We start from the raw sequence: 18969 nt of genomic DNA on the forward strand, positions 1-18969 counted from the left end.
TTTATTGTGAATTAACAGACATGTACTCGGCGGTAGTACGTGATTTCAATTTTTGTTGATAAACGGTGAATACATATTTTTAATATACTTTGAGAAAGGTTTTTGGCAACCAGAGTTGCTTTTTGGGGGGGTCTACTATATTTTTAATCATTTTGACAGGATTCGAAACGAAAGCCAACAGTTGTCTTCCAATTTCTGTTCTTACGATTTTCGTATTTTGAAGATCTTCGTATGTTATGATTACGATAATTTAAAGAATATTTGTGTTCAATTATCTTGTCAAAAAATTGATAAAAATTTAAACGTCTATTGATTTTTGGACAATTAACCTCCTTATATAAGCTCGAGCAGAATGGTTACAGTTTTTGCTAACCAGAACCGTAGAGCTCAGAGATTTTCGTGTAGATAAATTCAGGATGGTTTCAGCTTATCTGTTAATCCCGGAATAAACTGAGTGGAATAAAAGATAAATTTCATTGGCCACGTGGTTTATTACCGAACTAATGAATCGAGTTCAAGCGCAGAATGAACTCTCTCGGTTTTCAGTTGATGAGTCATTTGAACCATTTGTAGAATAAAAATCTGCACCATCGAAATATTTCTCAGCATTTTTCTTTGGCTTTCAACTTATCATATATAGCATAACATCGTAATTTAGTATTTGTTGGATAATTATCTTGTGTATTCAATTGACACGGGGCAGATGATTTGGCAAAATTATTAAAATTTCCGACAAATTTATAATTGGCTTCTACAAGATTTTTAAGAATGCCGATTTTAATCAATTTCGAGAATTCTAAAATGCTAAGATTTGGTAGAAATGTTTAATGTGTTGCATTCTTCTTTTAAAAGATTATTCGTACAAATTTAGAAACTAGCATAAAAAAAGAAGATATAATTTATTAGCGAATCAGTCTAAATCACCGAACAAAGTTTTTTTTCTCCAATTACCGAAGTTTGTAATAAGGGAAAAAACAATGAATTAATGAATATGATATCGTTGTTTGAAAAAAAATTTTGCTCCTCTATTCACAATCATTTATATATCTACTCGATATACTTTCTAAAATCAAATTGTATGATAATGTATATTCAAGGTATCTGTGCAATAGTTAATAATAATAATAATCATCACACAGCGAGAAAAAAAATTCCACTTGCGTATACAAGCTGCCGCAGGGGTGGAATTCGTCCTTCTTATATTTCTCCCCTCGCTGATCAACGAATTAATTCAATTTTAAAAGCACACTGACCTGCCACATCGCGACGTCGTAGGTAGGCGGCGGTGACGTCATCGAGGGAATCGCGTAAACTGGCTGTGAGTGATTATTCTGTCCGTTGGTTTGGTTATTGGCCGACAATGAGCTGAGATTGGCAGTTCTGTTTGGGGATCCATTGATGCTGGCGTACAAAGCCTCGGGAATAACATCCTCCCTGATTCCAGCGCCGACGATGCTCGAACCTGAGTCTGAAAACGTTTTGTTCCGACTTAAAATAAACCGACAAATCCACCCTCCGTAGAACCTCGACGCTCTTTATTTTCCCTCAGTTCGAAGGGAATCGAGGCTGCCTGATTCTTCCAGAGACAATTTATCACGTATTGTTGCAGACACCGACCGTCACGCAACGTTGGATCGAACCTAATTCCGAAATCGACAAAGAAAAACCTGTCGTAACTACACGAGGGCAAATAAAGGAAGGAAAATTTACGAGAACAAAAGGGGATAACAATCAAAATAAAGTAAATTTAGAAATACGGAGAAAAAATTCATCACTGCTGACGACGAGAAGAATTTTCAAATTATACGGAATGGCTTTTTTTTTTTTTTTTTCTTTTGTTTTCTACAATCAAACGAAAATTCGGTCATTTTACCCTCACAGATATTATTCCCAGATCTCAGTTTTTATATCCATCTGACAATCATATTGCAGAAATAAATTTCTATATTATACACTTTCAATTTTTTTTTCTATCAACTCAGTATTGTGTAAATGATCGGAAAATTCATGAAAAATGATCAAACTTTTATCTTTTGGAATCGTTTCATGATGGAATCGGTCTAGAAATGTTCGAAGTGAGAAGTAAAAGTTTTGAGAATTTTTTGGAAATATTCAGACCGTTTAAACAATTTTTGGTTAATGAAAAAAATTAAAAGTGCCAACAAAAAATAGACGAAAGAATATCGGTTCAACACGGGTCTCGTCGTGAAATATTCGGGAGAGAAAACACAGTTTTTGAGAATTTACAAATGGTCGTTTTCTAAGTCATTTTAGATGTTTATAAATAATTGATCCGTTAAATGAAAAATTTTAAGAATTCAGGGTACTGTTGAAGAGTTGGGAGTGAGTTCCCTGTATCTTGTGTCGTATATCTTTGCAGTCCTAAGCCGTGATTAATATGTAAGAAAACACGTTCAGTATGCATAGAGCACGTAGCGACGGTCCAAGAGCGAGAGGATAATCATTAATTACTTTCCGACGTGTACAAAAAAGAGAAGAAAAAAAAGCAAAGACGAAAAATTAAACTTGAAATTGAAGCTTGGAAATCATATGACGCTTGGTTTTCAAATTTTTCAACTTCTGTTCTTACTGTGAATTGAAAGTTTTTCATTTTTACCACGGCGTTATACAGATTCAATCAGATCTGAAAAATGATGAAAATGAAATTCACATGCAGCATGAAATGGAAAAATATAAACTTTTTTTTAAACATGACTTTTCGGATGTTAAGAATTCGAAAAAACGTTTTATAATTTGATATGTCTATTCGATTCTAACGTATTTGGGATTATTTTTCTCACTGGCCAGATCTCCCCAACTTGTCTGAAAATCATTCAAGAAATCTAAAATTATAATATAATTATAACACGGTAATTTAACTGTTAACGAACTTTCGTTACGCTATATACACAAAGAAATCCATTTTCATTTACTCTCAAGATAATTATTTATAAAAAACAGATTCCAGTCAATCTCCGAAAATCTTTTTCCTCGACGAAATTAGGTTGAAAAATCCCAGAACTGGTTAAAAAAAAAACCAGAGTTCAACATCTCTTTTCAATTTTAAAACCATTTCCCGACGCGTTGAGATCTTAGTTTTTTACTATTCCTCAACATATTATACAATATATCAAAATTCATCGATATTAACTAGAAGAAAAGTCATTTCATTTGTGTTTTACCATCGTTGGATGTATTGACCGGTTATTTTTCCTTTCCTAACTTGTATTTAAGACGATGCCAAACGGCCCATTCATCCCTAAACCGTTCTCCGCTGTGAAACTTGCACAAGAATAGACATACGGGTTAAATCCCTGATGTTTAAACGCAACGGCTTAGCCACTCGGCCCTAATTGCAACGGCGGCTAATCGAGGCAGGGATGAATTACCTATGTAAGTATAGTGGGAGTCCGGTCTCTCAGCACTTCGAGTTCTCCTCGACGAGTTCAACCGCTTTCCCTGCTTCGCGTTGTGCTTTTTCGTCCTCCATTGCTGATCGCCGACCGAACTTGTCCCTCCGTTCTCACCTCCGGGCCCCGATGCTGGGCCTTGTTGTCCCTCTGCTCCCCGATTCTTCCACTTCGGGACGCTCGTCGATGTCTTCGCAGCCTGCAGACTCACCCCGCAGGATTTACTCTGGATCATGTTCCCGCTTCGACTTTTTGGCAGCTCCTGCAACGCCACTCCGCATCCGCAGATTGGAACACTTTCATTCGGCATTATCGAAGCAGTGGAAATCTGAAACGTGAAAAATGGATCATCATTTTTTTTCGTCAAATTACTCGTTGGTTAAGAATCGTGAGGAGAATCTAGAAAGTTAGTCATTGCAGAGAAAAAACGATCCTTCCGGTTATTTTAGAGTTAAAGAAAAGAGAAAAAGGAGAATACAATGGTAATCGCTGCGCGTGACCGGTGTTTTTCATCTGCGTGGCAGATACCTAAAAGACACCCTCTACATCGGGTGGAAGTTTGACGTTAGTGGTGGAAACTTTATCCCCTTAGGGTAAAGAAGAGACGCGGGGCAAGATTTTTCCTACGGGGTGAAAAAAACGTCGGAGTCTGTGACAACGACAATCAGGAACTGGGAGCGACGGAATCCATTAATCGAGTTCCCACCCTTCCTCCAGAGAACTCCCTCAGGTCCAACCCTCGTTGCTTGCCAACCATCTACGCGACTTTTGGCATAGATTATGCCGGCGATCTTCTTCGCCTGGCAAATCGGCTTTCCCGGCTCTCCAGATTGTGAAGAAGAAAAATATTCGCCTCTTTCTCTAAGCCCTTTCCCATTTTTCTTTCTTATAACATCTAATCCACGGTGAGCCAGTATAAGCTGTGTAGTTATATAGAAAAGGATTCATTAGTTAATACGTTAAACTATATTTGAATAAAAAAAATTAATTAACCCAATTCAATTCAGTATATTTATTCACTAAGTCGTTGAAGAATCCGTAAATCCGTAATTTTATCCAACGTACAGGCAAAAGGACAAGGGTTTGCCAGTCATACGGTTTAATTTAACTTACAGGTATCAACGTAGCCGCAAGGCATTGAGAAAATCGGTGAGATGTTGATTTAGCTGCGTGTATACACGACTTATCTGTATAGGTGTATATGTATAATCATAGCGAGGGGATGAAAGTGTTCGAATTACCCAACATTGCTGTTCTGCCGTGATTTCGGTACCACTTTGAGGGCGACATCTACACCTTGGAATCGAGATGTGTGATATTAGGATTCGGCAATCCAACGTGTCTTTATCGCATTCTGTTCTCTGTGAAACTCACCGTAAACTTCTGCTTTGATTTACTGTGAGCGCAATCTTTCTCATTTTAGAGGAAACAGAATATATGCGATAGTGAAGCAAGGCGCGGAAAAGAGGGATGAATATTGAAGAGACAAAAAATGAGACAACACGTGGTTTTATATATCAAATAAAAATACTTTCAACGCTTATGAGTTCTACACTTGCTCCCAAAAAAAAAAAACAAGTTTTCCCCGTTCTCTTGGGGGTAGATGTTGACTTGACTTAACTTTGGGCGCGTCAAGTCTGCTCGAGTTAGAAATGAATTGCACAAATACAGAAGAACTTTACTATATTAACAGCTTTGGAAAATGTACGCACAAATCGTGAGAAAAACGCAACTAGGGAACGGGTCTATATTAGATTTTATCGAGTTCCTAAGATTGGATGAAATAATGTTTTTATTCTTGTTTGTAGTTTCTGTATAAATCCTTCTATTGACAAATAATGATCAGCAGTGTTTGTAGTACGAATTGAAAAAAACAGACAAACGTATGTGGATATTTAAGTGAAAATTTTCTTATCGAAATGCTGTAAAAATTCGAATTCGAATTTGTGATCGTCGATATGAGAACGAATTGACTGATATTCTTGACAAATTTCAAAGAGAAATATAGTGACTAATGAAAAAACTGAAACTTTCTCTGACATTTCAACTTCAAGTTCGAACATTTCGACGTACTCAGGTATGAATATCAAAATTATGAGAATCTTGTAAGAATTTGGAAAATTGAAAAAATGAACAACAGATATTGACTTTAATTAATCTACTCGAATCTAATTAAATTTGACGCATTTCAAACAGTTTTTAAAGATATTTCTATTCTTTCTTGCTGCAATTTGTTGAAAAATTTACAAAAACCAAAGAAAGAAAAAACAGAACTGAAATAATGTTTATGTAACGTGATGTATCGATCTTTTAAATCTTTTCCTCTTTCTGTGTCAAATTACATGAAACCAGTAGCTTGGCAGCTATATCTTGGCAAGGTTGCAGAAACTAATAACGTCGTTGGTGTAGGGAAATACCCAGAGGACGTATACTTCACCCCAAAACCGAATCGGGGACAGAGTTTACTTAGCGGTATATCGGAGATTTGCCACATATAGGTAGTTCGGTAACCGGGCGTGGATCTATTGAGGTCATGCTGGTCCAGTGACGCTAGGGCATCCACCCGATGGCAGATCTGGGTCAAACTCCGCAGCACCCGGCCTCCCTTCCACCCTCCACCCTTTTCCTCCCGGCCTCGGGGTTGCGGTCCATGTCGACAGATACTTCACCCAGGGTAGCGGAATTCTCTTGCCGGCGTTGCCTGGGGACGGGGGCTGCAACGCAGTCGCGGTGAAGCAGGGCGAAAGGAAAAGGGGTGGAAAATTTAATCGAAGAAACTTTCAGAATTTAAAGAAAAAGGGAAAAATTTTAATGAAGGGAATTGGAAAAAAAAATTTAGCAAACACTGGGGAGAAATGTTTTTTTTTTTTCGACACGTTTTTCGGATATTGTCTTTGGTCGAAGATACTTTGAGAAACTCTTTTTATAGGTATAAAATTTAGAGTCGTCGTTAATTATGGTTTGGAGAAATTTTTGTCATGAAAACATAACGTTGAAGAAAATTCAATAATTGCACAACAATCGAAGCTCCTGCATCACTAAAACAAAAATTCAATTTCAAACCATTCGGGGCTGATTCCCGAGAATGGAAAAAAAAATTTCTTATCGCGAAATTCGTATTGTTAACTGAAAAACAAATTTGAATTTTAGATTTTGAGAAAAATTACAGATAATTAAATTATTTTTGGAAATACTAACAGCTTTTTACACAGATGTTAGGCTAATCAGGACTGTTTGTACTTCTTGTTCAAAGTGAGAGACTGAAGCCAACCCTATAAGATATAAATTTTACGAAAGTAAATACACTATTATTTATATCGAAATAAATCCAGTCTCACCGTTAAAGTCTTCTGCAAGATTATTTTGGGTAATTTCACGAAGAAACTAGAATACGTAAACCTTTTTACACGTAGCTCACATTAGAAAAAGCAACATTTGGTGTGAAGCACCGTTCAGACTTGAGCTAAAAATCGTCTACTTCGGGAGGATTTTTAGTTCTGCAAAAACTAATGTTTATACCCTGTTTCAGCAGGGGAAAAAACAACATACAATTCCCTAATCCGATACAGTCTAGCATACATAGTTATATTATATGCCGTATATTCTCTTTCGGTTTTTTCTTTAGGGCGTCAGAAGACGGAGGGGTTGAAGTGTACTTCCAACACCCCCTCCGTCTATCCGTGGAGGGGTTGAGATCGATTCTAGCGGAATTTACTGCAGGTAGCGTGGCCAGGTGTACAACAAAGAGTCACGACCCGTATAACATGCACCATGCACACTACCTGTGGGATACTGACAGAGTTTTAAGCCCTCGCGGGCTAATTCTAAGGCGGGGTAAAAAAGGGTGAGGATGGGATGGAATGAGAGAAAATCGCTCGAGAAAAGAGGTGCAGGAGGTAAGAGGCAGCGACTGAGGGAAAGAGGGACGGCGGGAGGAGGATTCCATGTTTTTAGACGCCGTTATTGCTCCCGCGAACGATAAGCCTTATACTTCCAACCCTCGGGCAAGCTTGCAGTTTTTGTAATGTACAGCTACTTGAAGTAGAAATCTACGTGCCGCAACCTTTTTACACGCGTATAATTATACATATACACGTAATGTTGCAGATTTCTTATGATATTCATACAAATTATGCATAGTTATTTCGTGGAAATGTTACACGGGTAGTTTGACTCATAAGGGTACTATAAATATGCTTTAATTTAACGCAAAGCCGCCTACATTTATGCAATTTAAGATACACGTGGCCGAAATACGCCTACATTTATGCAATCCAGGATACACATAACCGAGATTCGCCTGCATTTATGCAATCTAGGATACACATGACAGATATTCGCTTGCATTTATGCAATTCAGGATACACATGACAGATATTCGCCTGCATATATGCAATTCAAGATATTACTGACCGAAATCCAACAGCATTTCGAGAACCGAAAGTATGTTTCAAGATGTCTTATTACCAGTCATTTATATCCTTGTTTGCCATGGCCGAACTCCTAAATATATCTGGAAGCGTGAACTATATCGATCGATAAAATATATTCGGAATTGCATAAATGCAGACAGATTTATTTCTTTGATTTACGCTTATCCACCCACGTCTTCAAAAATCCTTGACTGTCAAATCGAAAATCTTGAACGCATTATTGCGTATTCGACCGCTGATTGGCTGAATGCCCATTTTTTACTCACAATCAGAAGATATATTAATATGAAAATTAATAATGTGACAGGTCGTTGTTAATATCTGACTGAGAAAGTTTATTCTGAAACTGGCGCAATAGCCAATACTGATAGCTTCAGTTGCAGGCAACTTCACTCTGTGAAAACGCATCAATTTAAAATAGTGGTCCAAGACGACAGGACGGGCAGTTTGATTGAGTTTGCTCATTGTAAACGTTTAATAGCTGACTAACTGAGATACTATCCTGAAATTAAATAGCTAGAAAAGAAATGTTCTCGCTCAGGTGATTAGTATTCTGAAAGATTGTTGCGAGTGAAAAGCTCGAATAATTGTGAGTGTGACTCAGATGATGACACTGCATGTTGCTTAGAATTACCTGAGAGCTCTAATTCCAACGTATTAGGCTATTTATCTTCACGAAGTCATTGTAATAAATGAAGATGAAGATTTCGATCCATCTTATCGAAGACAAGACATAGACATACGCTAATTTTGTAAATTTGAATGTAAAAAGTCCCAAATCATTCTGTTTCAATATGATTCATAATCACATAAATTAAAATGTATTTTAAGTAGTCAATAAGAAAGATTCATACATATTTATGTCGTTGATAAGAAAAGTAAAAAATAATGTGTCAAGAATCAAATGAACGTATGCATTGGTTGTGTAATTTTGTTACTTTCTCACGTAACTTTATAAAATTTCATAAAGGTGATCTTATTAAAATCATACGTGCCTGTCACGATACAGTGTTGTACTACCGTAGAATTCCATATGGCTATACGAAACTTTCGCAATAACTCGGTACATAATATGACGACGAAAAATGCAAAAAAATTTAGAAAGGTACTTTATAATATACGAGATATAATACGATTGTTCGAATGATTTCAGTACTTCGTTCAGTTGATTTTTGTCGTAGTTGATATTATAAAATATGAATGTAAATATTGTCTACCTTGTCGCATTATGTATTATACATTGAGCAGAATCGAAGATCGTAAGATACTTCGTCATTCGATTTTGCCCTAATTTTTTGTCTTTTCATTAAGATCTTCACAACGATCAAGACTCTGAAACATTTGATTGAAATGAAATATACAGGCATCAACAATCTCGGCATTGCAGGCTTGTAAACAAAAAGTTTGATGGTCTTTAAAATACTTTAACCACAATTAAAAGTTTAGAAAAAAGTAATTGAAAGAGGAAGGCACGGGTATGAACGGATACCCAGCTATACCTATACCAAGCACTCAATCCGGATTGTCAAAAAATTACAAACCGTCATTTTCCATCCTTTCTCTCTCATATTTCTATTACTGAGAAATTCAACAAATTTCACCATTCCGCATCATGAAAGGATGAGATATGAGAGAAACTTAACAAGATAAAACTAATACAACAAAGTTATATGACTCAACGGTAGATTTGTAAGTACATGTACGTGTTTCCCCCCGTTTTTTTTCCCTTCCTTTTTAGATGAAAAGATATCACGTACCAGTAAATTTGATTAACATGAAACCCGCGCTGATTCAGCGGAACTTGGTTTATATCTGGATAACAAGCTATCGATGTGGGCAATCTGTATAGCCTATCTATAGGATATATTTTGATTACAGAATATTACAGTGGCTTATAACATTAACCCACCACCCACCCTCCACCCTCATGTCGTTTTGAGAGAATCAGCCTCCCCACGCGTAATGCGGAAGTAAACTTGGCGTAAGCTCTGTTTTCAAAACAATTTACGATTTTAGTGCTTACGAACATGCATATATCTATATATACATATAGGTGTATATATATTATATGTATGTATGCACACGCTCCTCGTTGAACTCGAACAGCGTGGAACCGGATGTTGTACCCTTCCTATCTACGTACTACGTACACTACCGGTTCGAAATATTAAGCGCAAAGCTAATCGAGTTGATTTAGGAGCTTCGTGTGTTTCTGTGTCTGCGCAGAAGCACGCTCGCATTTTACCTTTGTGTGTGTAAACAGGGTAGAAAATCCGTGATGAACGGAACTAGATAATTGATGAAGGCTTGCAAGGGAGCAATAACACCATTGAAAAAACTTTCAAAAGCAACCCTCCATCGTATAAAAAATTAAAGAAATTTTAAAAAATTTAACATTGAAAGGCATACAATCTGATCAATTTCAACGCTGATTTTTCAACGTTGTATACAACAAATACGTTACATAAATACTAGGCAATTTGTTGTGAATCCGTTTGTTGAATCTAAAATTTATACGGAAAGTTAGGTGTTTCCAATACATGTTAAAGAAAAAAAAAACAGGTAATATATTACGAAAGCGTGAGCGATTATTATATTAACCCTATTCAGTGATTAATAAAAACAATCGTACAAAAATCTTCATTTTTTTCAATGTTTCATTAATTACCCACAAGTTATGTAAAAAGTTAAAAACGTTAAAAAAATCACGGGGATGAGCATGGAAAATTTTTTTGAACAGGCACGGAAAAATAACAATCCAACTTCAAATACGATTTTTTTTTAAAGTTTTCAAGCTTGTCGCATAATTTCGAATAAAAAATGACGAAGTCGACGACTTTACATATTTTTTTCCAAATAACTGATCAGGTGTTGCAGTACAGTGTCTCCTGAATATGTGCTTTACCGAAAAATAATACGTGTTTGGTAGTGAAAATACGAAGTGCTTGGAGAATTATTCTCTTGCGGGAACGCTGAGCATTTTAGTGACATCTGACGGACATCCATCGCCACTATAGAATAAAATCTTATTCCGTAAGTCGATCAATAAAATTCCAGGCATTTATCAACTTTTCAAAAATTCATCGTCTAGTTTTTTTCGAATTCCAACTTATTTGGTTAATGATTTTCAGAGAATTAGCCGTCCGAATGAGAGATACGAGGATATTAGAAGTGAACTTTTTTTTTTTGTTTTTTGTTTTTATCGAAACGAGTTTATAATTCGAAGAGAAATATTTCAACCAGTATGAAGTCGTGTTATTTGAAAAAATCTGTTTTTGACATATACCTTGATTACTTTATTTATTTTGCGCTTCCACTCCTGCGCGCCGTTATACTGTCATTATGTTTTATATTGTTATTATCATTTCAATATTATTTTGGTGCTACGGTTTATGGAAAAATGCTACCTCAGAGTCGAAAATTAATGTCTTGCTAAGATTTTCATTTTCCACATCAGTGCCGAAGGTTCGCATGGTCTTACATTGTGGCTCTGGGTTATGCATCGGCCATGGCCGTGGAATAAAACATATATACGAGTATATATTAAGTATGCATTATACAAAAGAGATTTTCTTACGGCCGCACGTCAAATAATTGCTTGCCGTTACCGGCCTTAACAAAAGAACCCTGCCTTATACAACGGGTTGCTTTTACTCCCCCCTTCTATGTATGTATGTATGTATGTACATGCTGCATTGTTCAAGTATGTATATGTACATATAATATGTACGGTGTATTGAGTCGTCTACCCCGAACCTCAATGAAATGAAATGAAATTTATTCTCCGGGCTATTTAAACCCCCGTTGCACTTGAAAATTCATGAGTATTCGTTATGCTTCGACAACCCTTTAAGCGACGCACGGTGATAATTGATATTTTAAATGCTTGAAAAGTTAAATACTGTTTTTACGATCCAGTATTTTTCTACTTAGTGTGAAAAAAATATTCAAATTCTTTACGGTTGGTTCGACGTTTTTTTTGACATAGTATTGAAATATTTGTGAAGTAAAAAAATACGGTGCTATTAAGACAAGTATCAAATAGAAAAATATGATATGAATAATATGGATTTGATTTTTAAACTATTCTTTAACAGGTTTGAAAAATCGAAACCAAAATTAAACTGAAAGTTTAAGATTTCGTTAAACGAAGGAAAAGAGATATTTTATCTAATGAAGTTCGAATCACAATTTAATAATAATTATATTAATAAAGGTCGAAAATTTAATAAATCGTATATCAGTATATAGCAATAACTACTATTACTCCACCCAATGCTTGTTCGGTTATTAAATACGACCGGAAGGCGCGGCTCGTGCGTTGATTCATTACTTGACTTCTACGATCATTTTCACCCGATTTCAATTAAACAATTGCGCGGTCTTTTCTTATTTGGTAATTATTGGCTCTAGTAAGTCCTGAAATATATTCGCAACAGCTTTTATCAATTTCAAATCACAGCTTTTGGATATTTAAATATTTTTGCCAAATTCAATCCACCAAACCTTCTGATATTCAAGTCTCCGAAGATCTCAATGAATTTCCGGATATTTCATTAAAACTTTAGACATTCTTTCGAAAACCTTGCCACAACTGGTTTGATCCAAAAAAAAAAAAAACCTCACCCGTTGCGATTTAATCTCTCTAACAGATGTACGAGTAAGCAAATTTTTTTCTGGACTGCTGTGACGAAATTGAGCTACTAAAATATTAAATTAAAACACACCAGCTCTTGAAATCATGTTTTTATAACATTTTCGTAACCACTTTACAATTTACATATATATTGCCACTTTGTCATTGTGATTGGTCAAAGAAAGTGTCGACACAAAAAATACTGAGCCAAAAGCTCAAAGGAGCGATTGAATTTGATCGAGGTAAATTTTATCCAAACAGTTGTAATTTTTTTCACTAAAAAAAAAAAAAAAAAAAAAAAAAAACCCCAAAAAACCAACAACAATGTTTCATCACAAGTTTGAACCAACATACCGACCAATTATTAACAATTTTAGAATATTTTACCGTCGTTGTTTGATCCGAATATTTTCCATTTAAAACTGAGTATGGAGTATCAAACAAGAAATCCTTATGTACGTCATATTTTCAAGCTCTAATTCATTTCGGACTTATAACTTATGCTGCAAGTGTGCTATGCTTCTTTAAATATACCGTGTAATATAATATATGAGAAAACTAGATAGAATAATAATAATAATAATAACAACAACAATAATATCAACAATAAGGAGAACCGTACTCACTGCACGGAGAGGCGGAGGAAATCACAAGTAGATAAACAAGGAGGAGAATAAGAAATGTTATTTTTACGTTCGTCGAGTTGAGAATTCTTCGAGCGAGAAGGGACCGCGTGAGGGATGAAAAAGGGAGAAAAAGAGAGTAGCAGCCTGACGGCACAATGCGCTTTAAATAATTGGTATATATACAATATGGAGCAATTGAAACCAGCCGGGTCGCGCAAAGCTCTGGAATTTTTCACTGGAAAAATAAAGAAAAAGAAAAAATAAGAAGTAGAAGAAGAAGGAGAAGAAGCGGACCAAGAAATCGATACCGCATAACTTATTTCGTTGAAAATCTGGCCCCGAAGATTATTTTCGTCGTTATTATGACGGTTATTCACTCGACCGAAATATTGTTAATCAACGTAATTTTTTATTGTGATATTATATCCATTCCTTAGAGTTCCTGAGCCGGAAAATTATCGCCCGTGTCACTCGGGTTGCGTTATATCTCTGCCTCAAATCTATTATGTTCTTCAGCATCTCGGTCATTTTCCATCCAAATTTTGAATATTTTTCAAACGGTGTTGATCTTATTTAGAATCGTTTAACTATAGATATATTTCTGTGTAGAAATGTAGATAACATGAAAATGTCTGGTTAAAACTGAAAACAACGAGCTTACTTACGAAACGTTAAATTTAAGATATCGGTTGGAGGACTTGGAAGAAATCTGTTTCTTTTGAAACGACGTATTTTTTACGATTCCTCAGAATTTTGGTCAAAAAGATGAGAGACTTTGTTCAAAGTCGAAAAATCGATCGATCTGCTTCTCCTAAATCGTAATAGATATTTGAAACTTGCAGGATTTGAGAAACTCACGTCAATCGATACAAAAGATATCGAAGAATCGAAATTTTATTCTCTTATGTATCGAACCTGTCAATATATATAATCCGTTCGAAAAAATTTCACGTCAAGTTTAATTACAGCTAATGAAGACATCGAAAATAAAGATAAGATGTTTGGGATGCTGCGGGATAAATACGACGACCCAAAAGAAAGATGATCTTATAAATCGACGCGACGGGATGAAGAATAGCGAGAGTTTTGATTAGTTTTTCGCAGAGAGGTGGACAAGTTGAACGAATGGTGGATAAAAGAGAAGCGGCGAAAATACAACTGAATGAATGAATGAAAGAAAGAAAGAAAGAAAGAACGAACGAACGAATGAATGAAATATATGAGGAAAGGAGAAAAACTTTTCCTGATATAATTAGATTGGCTGCAATAAACAATAGGGGTAGGTTACACAGTAAAAGTGTATATATATATATATATATATATATATATAGTTATATACACAGTCATTTCCACACATGAATATAAACTAACACTGCAACAAAAAGGAATAGTCGTCGAAGATAAGAAAAGTAGGAAATATCTCGCTTCAGAATCCTCTCGTATGGCAAAAACTACTTACTTACATAGATAAAACTTTTTCATCCAGTTATGCAATACCTCTATAACGTATATATATATATATACACACAGATGTTTATCTGTCCGTCGTCGGTATAATATAACTGAATTGGAAGGAAATATTGAAACGAGAATCTACAATAAGTGTACATGGATGTACATATACGTATGTATAAATATAGATATATAGTGAATACATAGACGTCGGTGGTAAGTATTCTGAATAAAAAATAACACTTGACTTTTGACGATTTATTTTATTATTCACTGAAAATCTACTTCTTTTATTAATACACATACCTATACATATATGTATGCATAACTCTATCCTTTCTACTCATGATAAAATAAAAAGAAGAGAAAAAAAATGAAGAAACTGAATTTACGCAGCGAAATGTACAATTTTTGCGTGCGGATTCATGCAGAGTGTGCGGTTTTGTTCTTACGCTTCTCAGGACTCGTAAAATTTTCACCCCCCCCCCCCCCCCCCCTTGCATGCATGCGCTCGTATATTTTTCACCCCTGCCAGTGATACGCTATCTCACACTTACGCTGCTGATATATTCCGCGGATATTTTATTATTCACAGTTTTAGAGCAAAAAACCGAGGAGGGAGACCGTATCAACCACGTTTATGCCTTGCGTGAATGTGGATATTTTACGTGACTGGCGTGTTTACCGCAGGAATAAAAATCAGAAGATGCAGTAATGGTGGAGAAAAGTTTTCTCGCAAATGCAAAACTCTTAATGTTGTTCTCTAAACATTTTATTGAACGTTACAATTGATATTGAAAGGAAAAGAAATTAAAAAAATAAAATAGACATAAATGGCGAACCAGGAAATGTGAGGGACGGTTTGTGCGGTGCAGGAAATCGCGAATTTAGGTTGAGTTGTTGAGGCGAGGACCTGAAACTGGGTCAGCGGATCGTTCGCCTGTATCAACTAATAATCAGCTATATTCCCATCAATTACATTGTTCAACTACTGTGGCCATCTGGGCCACCATTTTTCACTTCTAAAGTTGAAGTAGAAATATCATTTTTAAGCAATTTTTACTCAAAGTCTGGTACAATTTCGGCGACTTGTGATTTTCAAGAGATTCGAGTTGCGCGTATCATTTTTTTCTTTTTTTTCTTTACTTAGATTCAAAGTTGTTGAAAATATAGTATAAACGAAATTTTACTTCACTCTACGATAGTATATTCTATTGAGAAGACTATTTTCTATATATTTATCTATTTGGAAACTAGTTTTCTTTGCTTTTTATACATTTAGTTTTTTAGTTTGCACAACTTTGCCCCAATATTGATTATCATAAAAAATTGAAAATAATCTGCACAATAAAATGTGTCATTATAGAGTAAAATCTAAGGAATCTATTTAGATTTTCAACCATTATGAAACGATTCAAAATCAAGCATCAATACCGTAGCTTTTGTTTCTAATTCCAGTATTCTCTATTACTGTATTTTTAAGAGATTATCTTTGTGGCTTACTAACACAACAATCTGACATCTACTCAATGCACAGCCGTCCCGTAATAAACTAATAACAAGAATGAATTTTTAATCAGAACTTCATTTTAAATTTTAAGACCTCTTCCAGCTGCTGTAAAGAATTTTTAGAAAAACTCAAAATTCCATTTCTTTGAATCGATTTCAATTTAGCCTATACTATATGCAACTATGGCGACCTAATCGGAAACTGACGGATTTTCTTATTTTACCAACTGCTATCTATACATCAAGAGTTTTTTCCCGACTTGTTTTCATGTTTTCAAAAACTATTGTTTGTTCCAAAATATCGTGAGTCAAATAAAAAAAAAAACCACAGTAGCCAAATCTCTGTTGTTTCTTCAATCTAGGTCAATGAGGTTGGAAATTACTTTTTGAATTGCTTAAGGTTCACTGCTTCGATCTCGGATTCAACGGCGACGACTCTTACGGAAAAAAAAACCTCAACTTGGGGTGAATTCGAATCCCCAAGTTAAAGTTGACGGTACGTATTCACCCTCAAGTTATCGGTTTGAGGTTTTTTTTTTCGTAAGGGGACGAAGGGTGGGGGAGGGGGGTTGCATAATAAAATTTAAAAAAGGTGAAACCAAGATCGAATGAAATCGTGCGAAAGAAAAAGATTCTCGGTTGAAATTTCGTGAAATATTCGTAGGCACTCTACCTTCTAAATTCGATTCAACTGCCCATTCTGGATCGCCAAAACGGTCAACTTTGACCTGGTGGTAAAAAAGCGTTGAAGCTGTACATTCGTGAGAAAGCTCGCTTGATTTTATCGCGCCATCAGATGCGATAGAATATCGCCAAAATCTTTCTGACGGACGCGATGGGTCGTAATCGTTGAAGAGAAAAGAAAGTGAGAAAAGGAAACGAGACAGTGAATGGAGGAAAAAGTTATTTCTGTATCAAGTAAACCAGTGACGCGATTTGAAACGTTTCGTAATCTTTGGAGGAATTGGAAAAAGGTACAAATCCGAAAGAAAGGATGAAAATAACCAGAAATTCTTCTCTAATTGTAAATACTTGATTGCAAGATTATATAAAACTTGAGAATTTTAGGGGCCCAAAATGATTTCACTGAATTAATGAAAATTTCAAAAAAATTTTGCCCGATTCCAAACGATTTCAGAATAAATTAACATCATTCGAAAATATTTCAAATAATTTTTCAAAATATTCCTACAATATTGGCGGACGTTTTGGGTTCACGACTTGATTGTTTTTCCAAATATTTGAAAGATTTCTCAAAGTTTCTGGCGTTTGTTTTACACCGGATTGCAAGTCTGGTCGATTTCTCGATTTTATCAATCTCGAATTTGATTTATTGATTTATTTTTGTCCACTAATCGATTATACCTTCAATATTTCGTTAAAATAAACTCGGAAACTGACGTTTCAACGCCCTACATAAATATCCATGCATTCGCGAAAAGGATAAAGAAAACGTAAAGATTTTTTGACTTAAGCTCCGATCTTTCGACTTTTCAACTGACGTCGCGGATAAGTCGAAGAGATTGGGTTTGAGGGTTGGATGCAGACTTTTGCAGAGCCCGAATGAACAATTGAATGATAACTCTGCATGGCTGGACAAGAGTTTGGCAAAGAGTTAAACCAGAACTTAACGTCTGGGGCAAAATTTGAAAGCTCCTTACGTACTCGTCGTCTAAATCATGTAGTCTGGGTCACACATACATTTTGCTTAGAAAAAAATGTTGGACTGTTATTTTTCAACAGAACCGTACGATGGAGTTTCTTACTTGAAGAATATTAAATTCGATTCGAAGTTCTTTTCTCTGATTCAACAGTTTTCTCTCGCAAAATTTTTTGCAACCTCGAACGCAGTGGACTACGATTTTTCATATTCTCAGAATGCTTTCATACATCAATTCCCAATTTTCTGAAACTGCTTTGCGGTTATGTTTATATATATAAAAAAAAAGAATGCACAAATTTTTCACTGTCAAATTTTTATCACTAGTGTTTTTGTTGAACCAAAAGCTTTATACGTCGAATGTAAATCAGCAATTTGAGAAAATAATTCTAATACCTAGCTGTTCTGTCTTCGCTTGAATTAGTTATACCTACATCACGCTTCATTCAAATTAGGTTTGGTCCAATCTAATCAATTCATTCCCCCAGCCATGAATTCACAATGAAGTCCGTTAAACATTCTCTTCTACGCACGGCAACAAAAACCAGCACCGCAGGTCCAGCAGCTTCATAAACGAAAATTACAGTCAAGTGGAAATATGTTAGAAATTGGAAAAGTGTTAAGCAGAAACGAGTTGAAAACAGTACAAAAAGGAAATAAAAAACAACGATCGAAGAATTCGTAAAATTGTTAAATACGTATGACTTTAATTTGCAAAAACATTTTGCAACTTGTGCATAATTTGTACAATAATTTTATACAATACAGGAATCGTAACCGATATTTCAAACTTACGTAAAACAGAAATATTTTTTCTTTCATCAGTAATGGTGAGGGGGGGGGGGGGGTACCGAGAATTTCATTAAACCAAAGGGAGAGAGGGAGAGAAGTTCGTTAAAGTCAGGAAGTGGAAGCTCAATTTTGAACTCTCTAATCGCCTCTTTACCCACCAGCGAGAGCTTTTATGCTGCAGCATCACGAACGTAACGCGTAGTAGGCAGGTAGAACCTTATACGACTGTATAAAAGAACTGGTAAATTAAGAGAATCTCGAGAAGTGCATGTGAAAATAAACGAGCTTGATTATATATATATATACATATATATCTACGCGTGTAAAATAAAGCTCGAATTACGCGAGCCATATAAATGCAGAAATTTCTGATTGCCGGACGAGTCGTATAACAAACGAGTTTGAATCAACGAAATACCGGAGCCAAAAAACGAGGTTTGAATGTTTAACC

At 35.5% G+C, this 18969-nt stretch overlaps 1 protein-coding gene across 1 annotated transcript in view; it reads right to left on the reverse strand.

The window, feature by feature from the left end:
- LOC124405127 overlaps window positions 1-18969 on the reverse strand; it is a 28845-nt gene that overhangs the window by 7194 nt on the left and 2682 nt on the right. The window contains exons 2-3 of the mRNA XM_046879778.1: window positions 3390-3738; window positions 1254-1468 (exon numbers count right to left, since the gene is read on the reverse strand). Of these exons, the coding sequence (XP_046735734.1) occupies window positions 1254-1468; window positions 3390-3720 (546 nt within the window). The 5' untranslated portion in view covers window positions 3721-3738. The remainder of the gene's footprint in view (window positions 1-1253; window positions 1469-3389; window positions 3739-18969) is intronic.

Source organism: Diprion similis, chromosome 4, assembly GCF_021155765.1.
Source record: "Diprion similis isolate iyDipSimi1 chromosome 4, iyDipSimi1.1, whole genome shotgun sequence".
Lineage (NCBI taxonomy): Eukaryota > Metazoa > Arthropoda > Insecta > Hymenoptera > Diprionidae > Diprion > Diprion similis.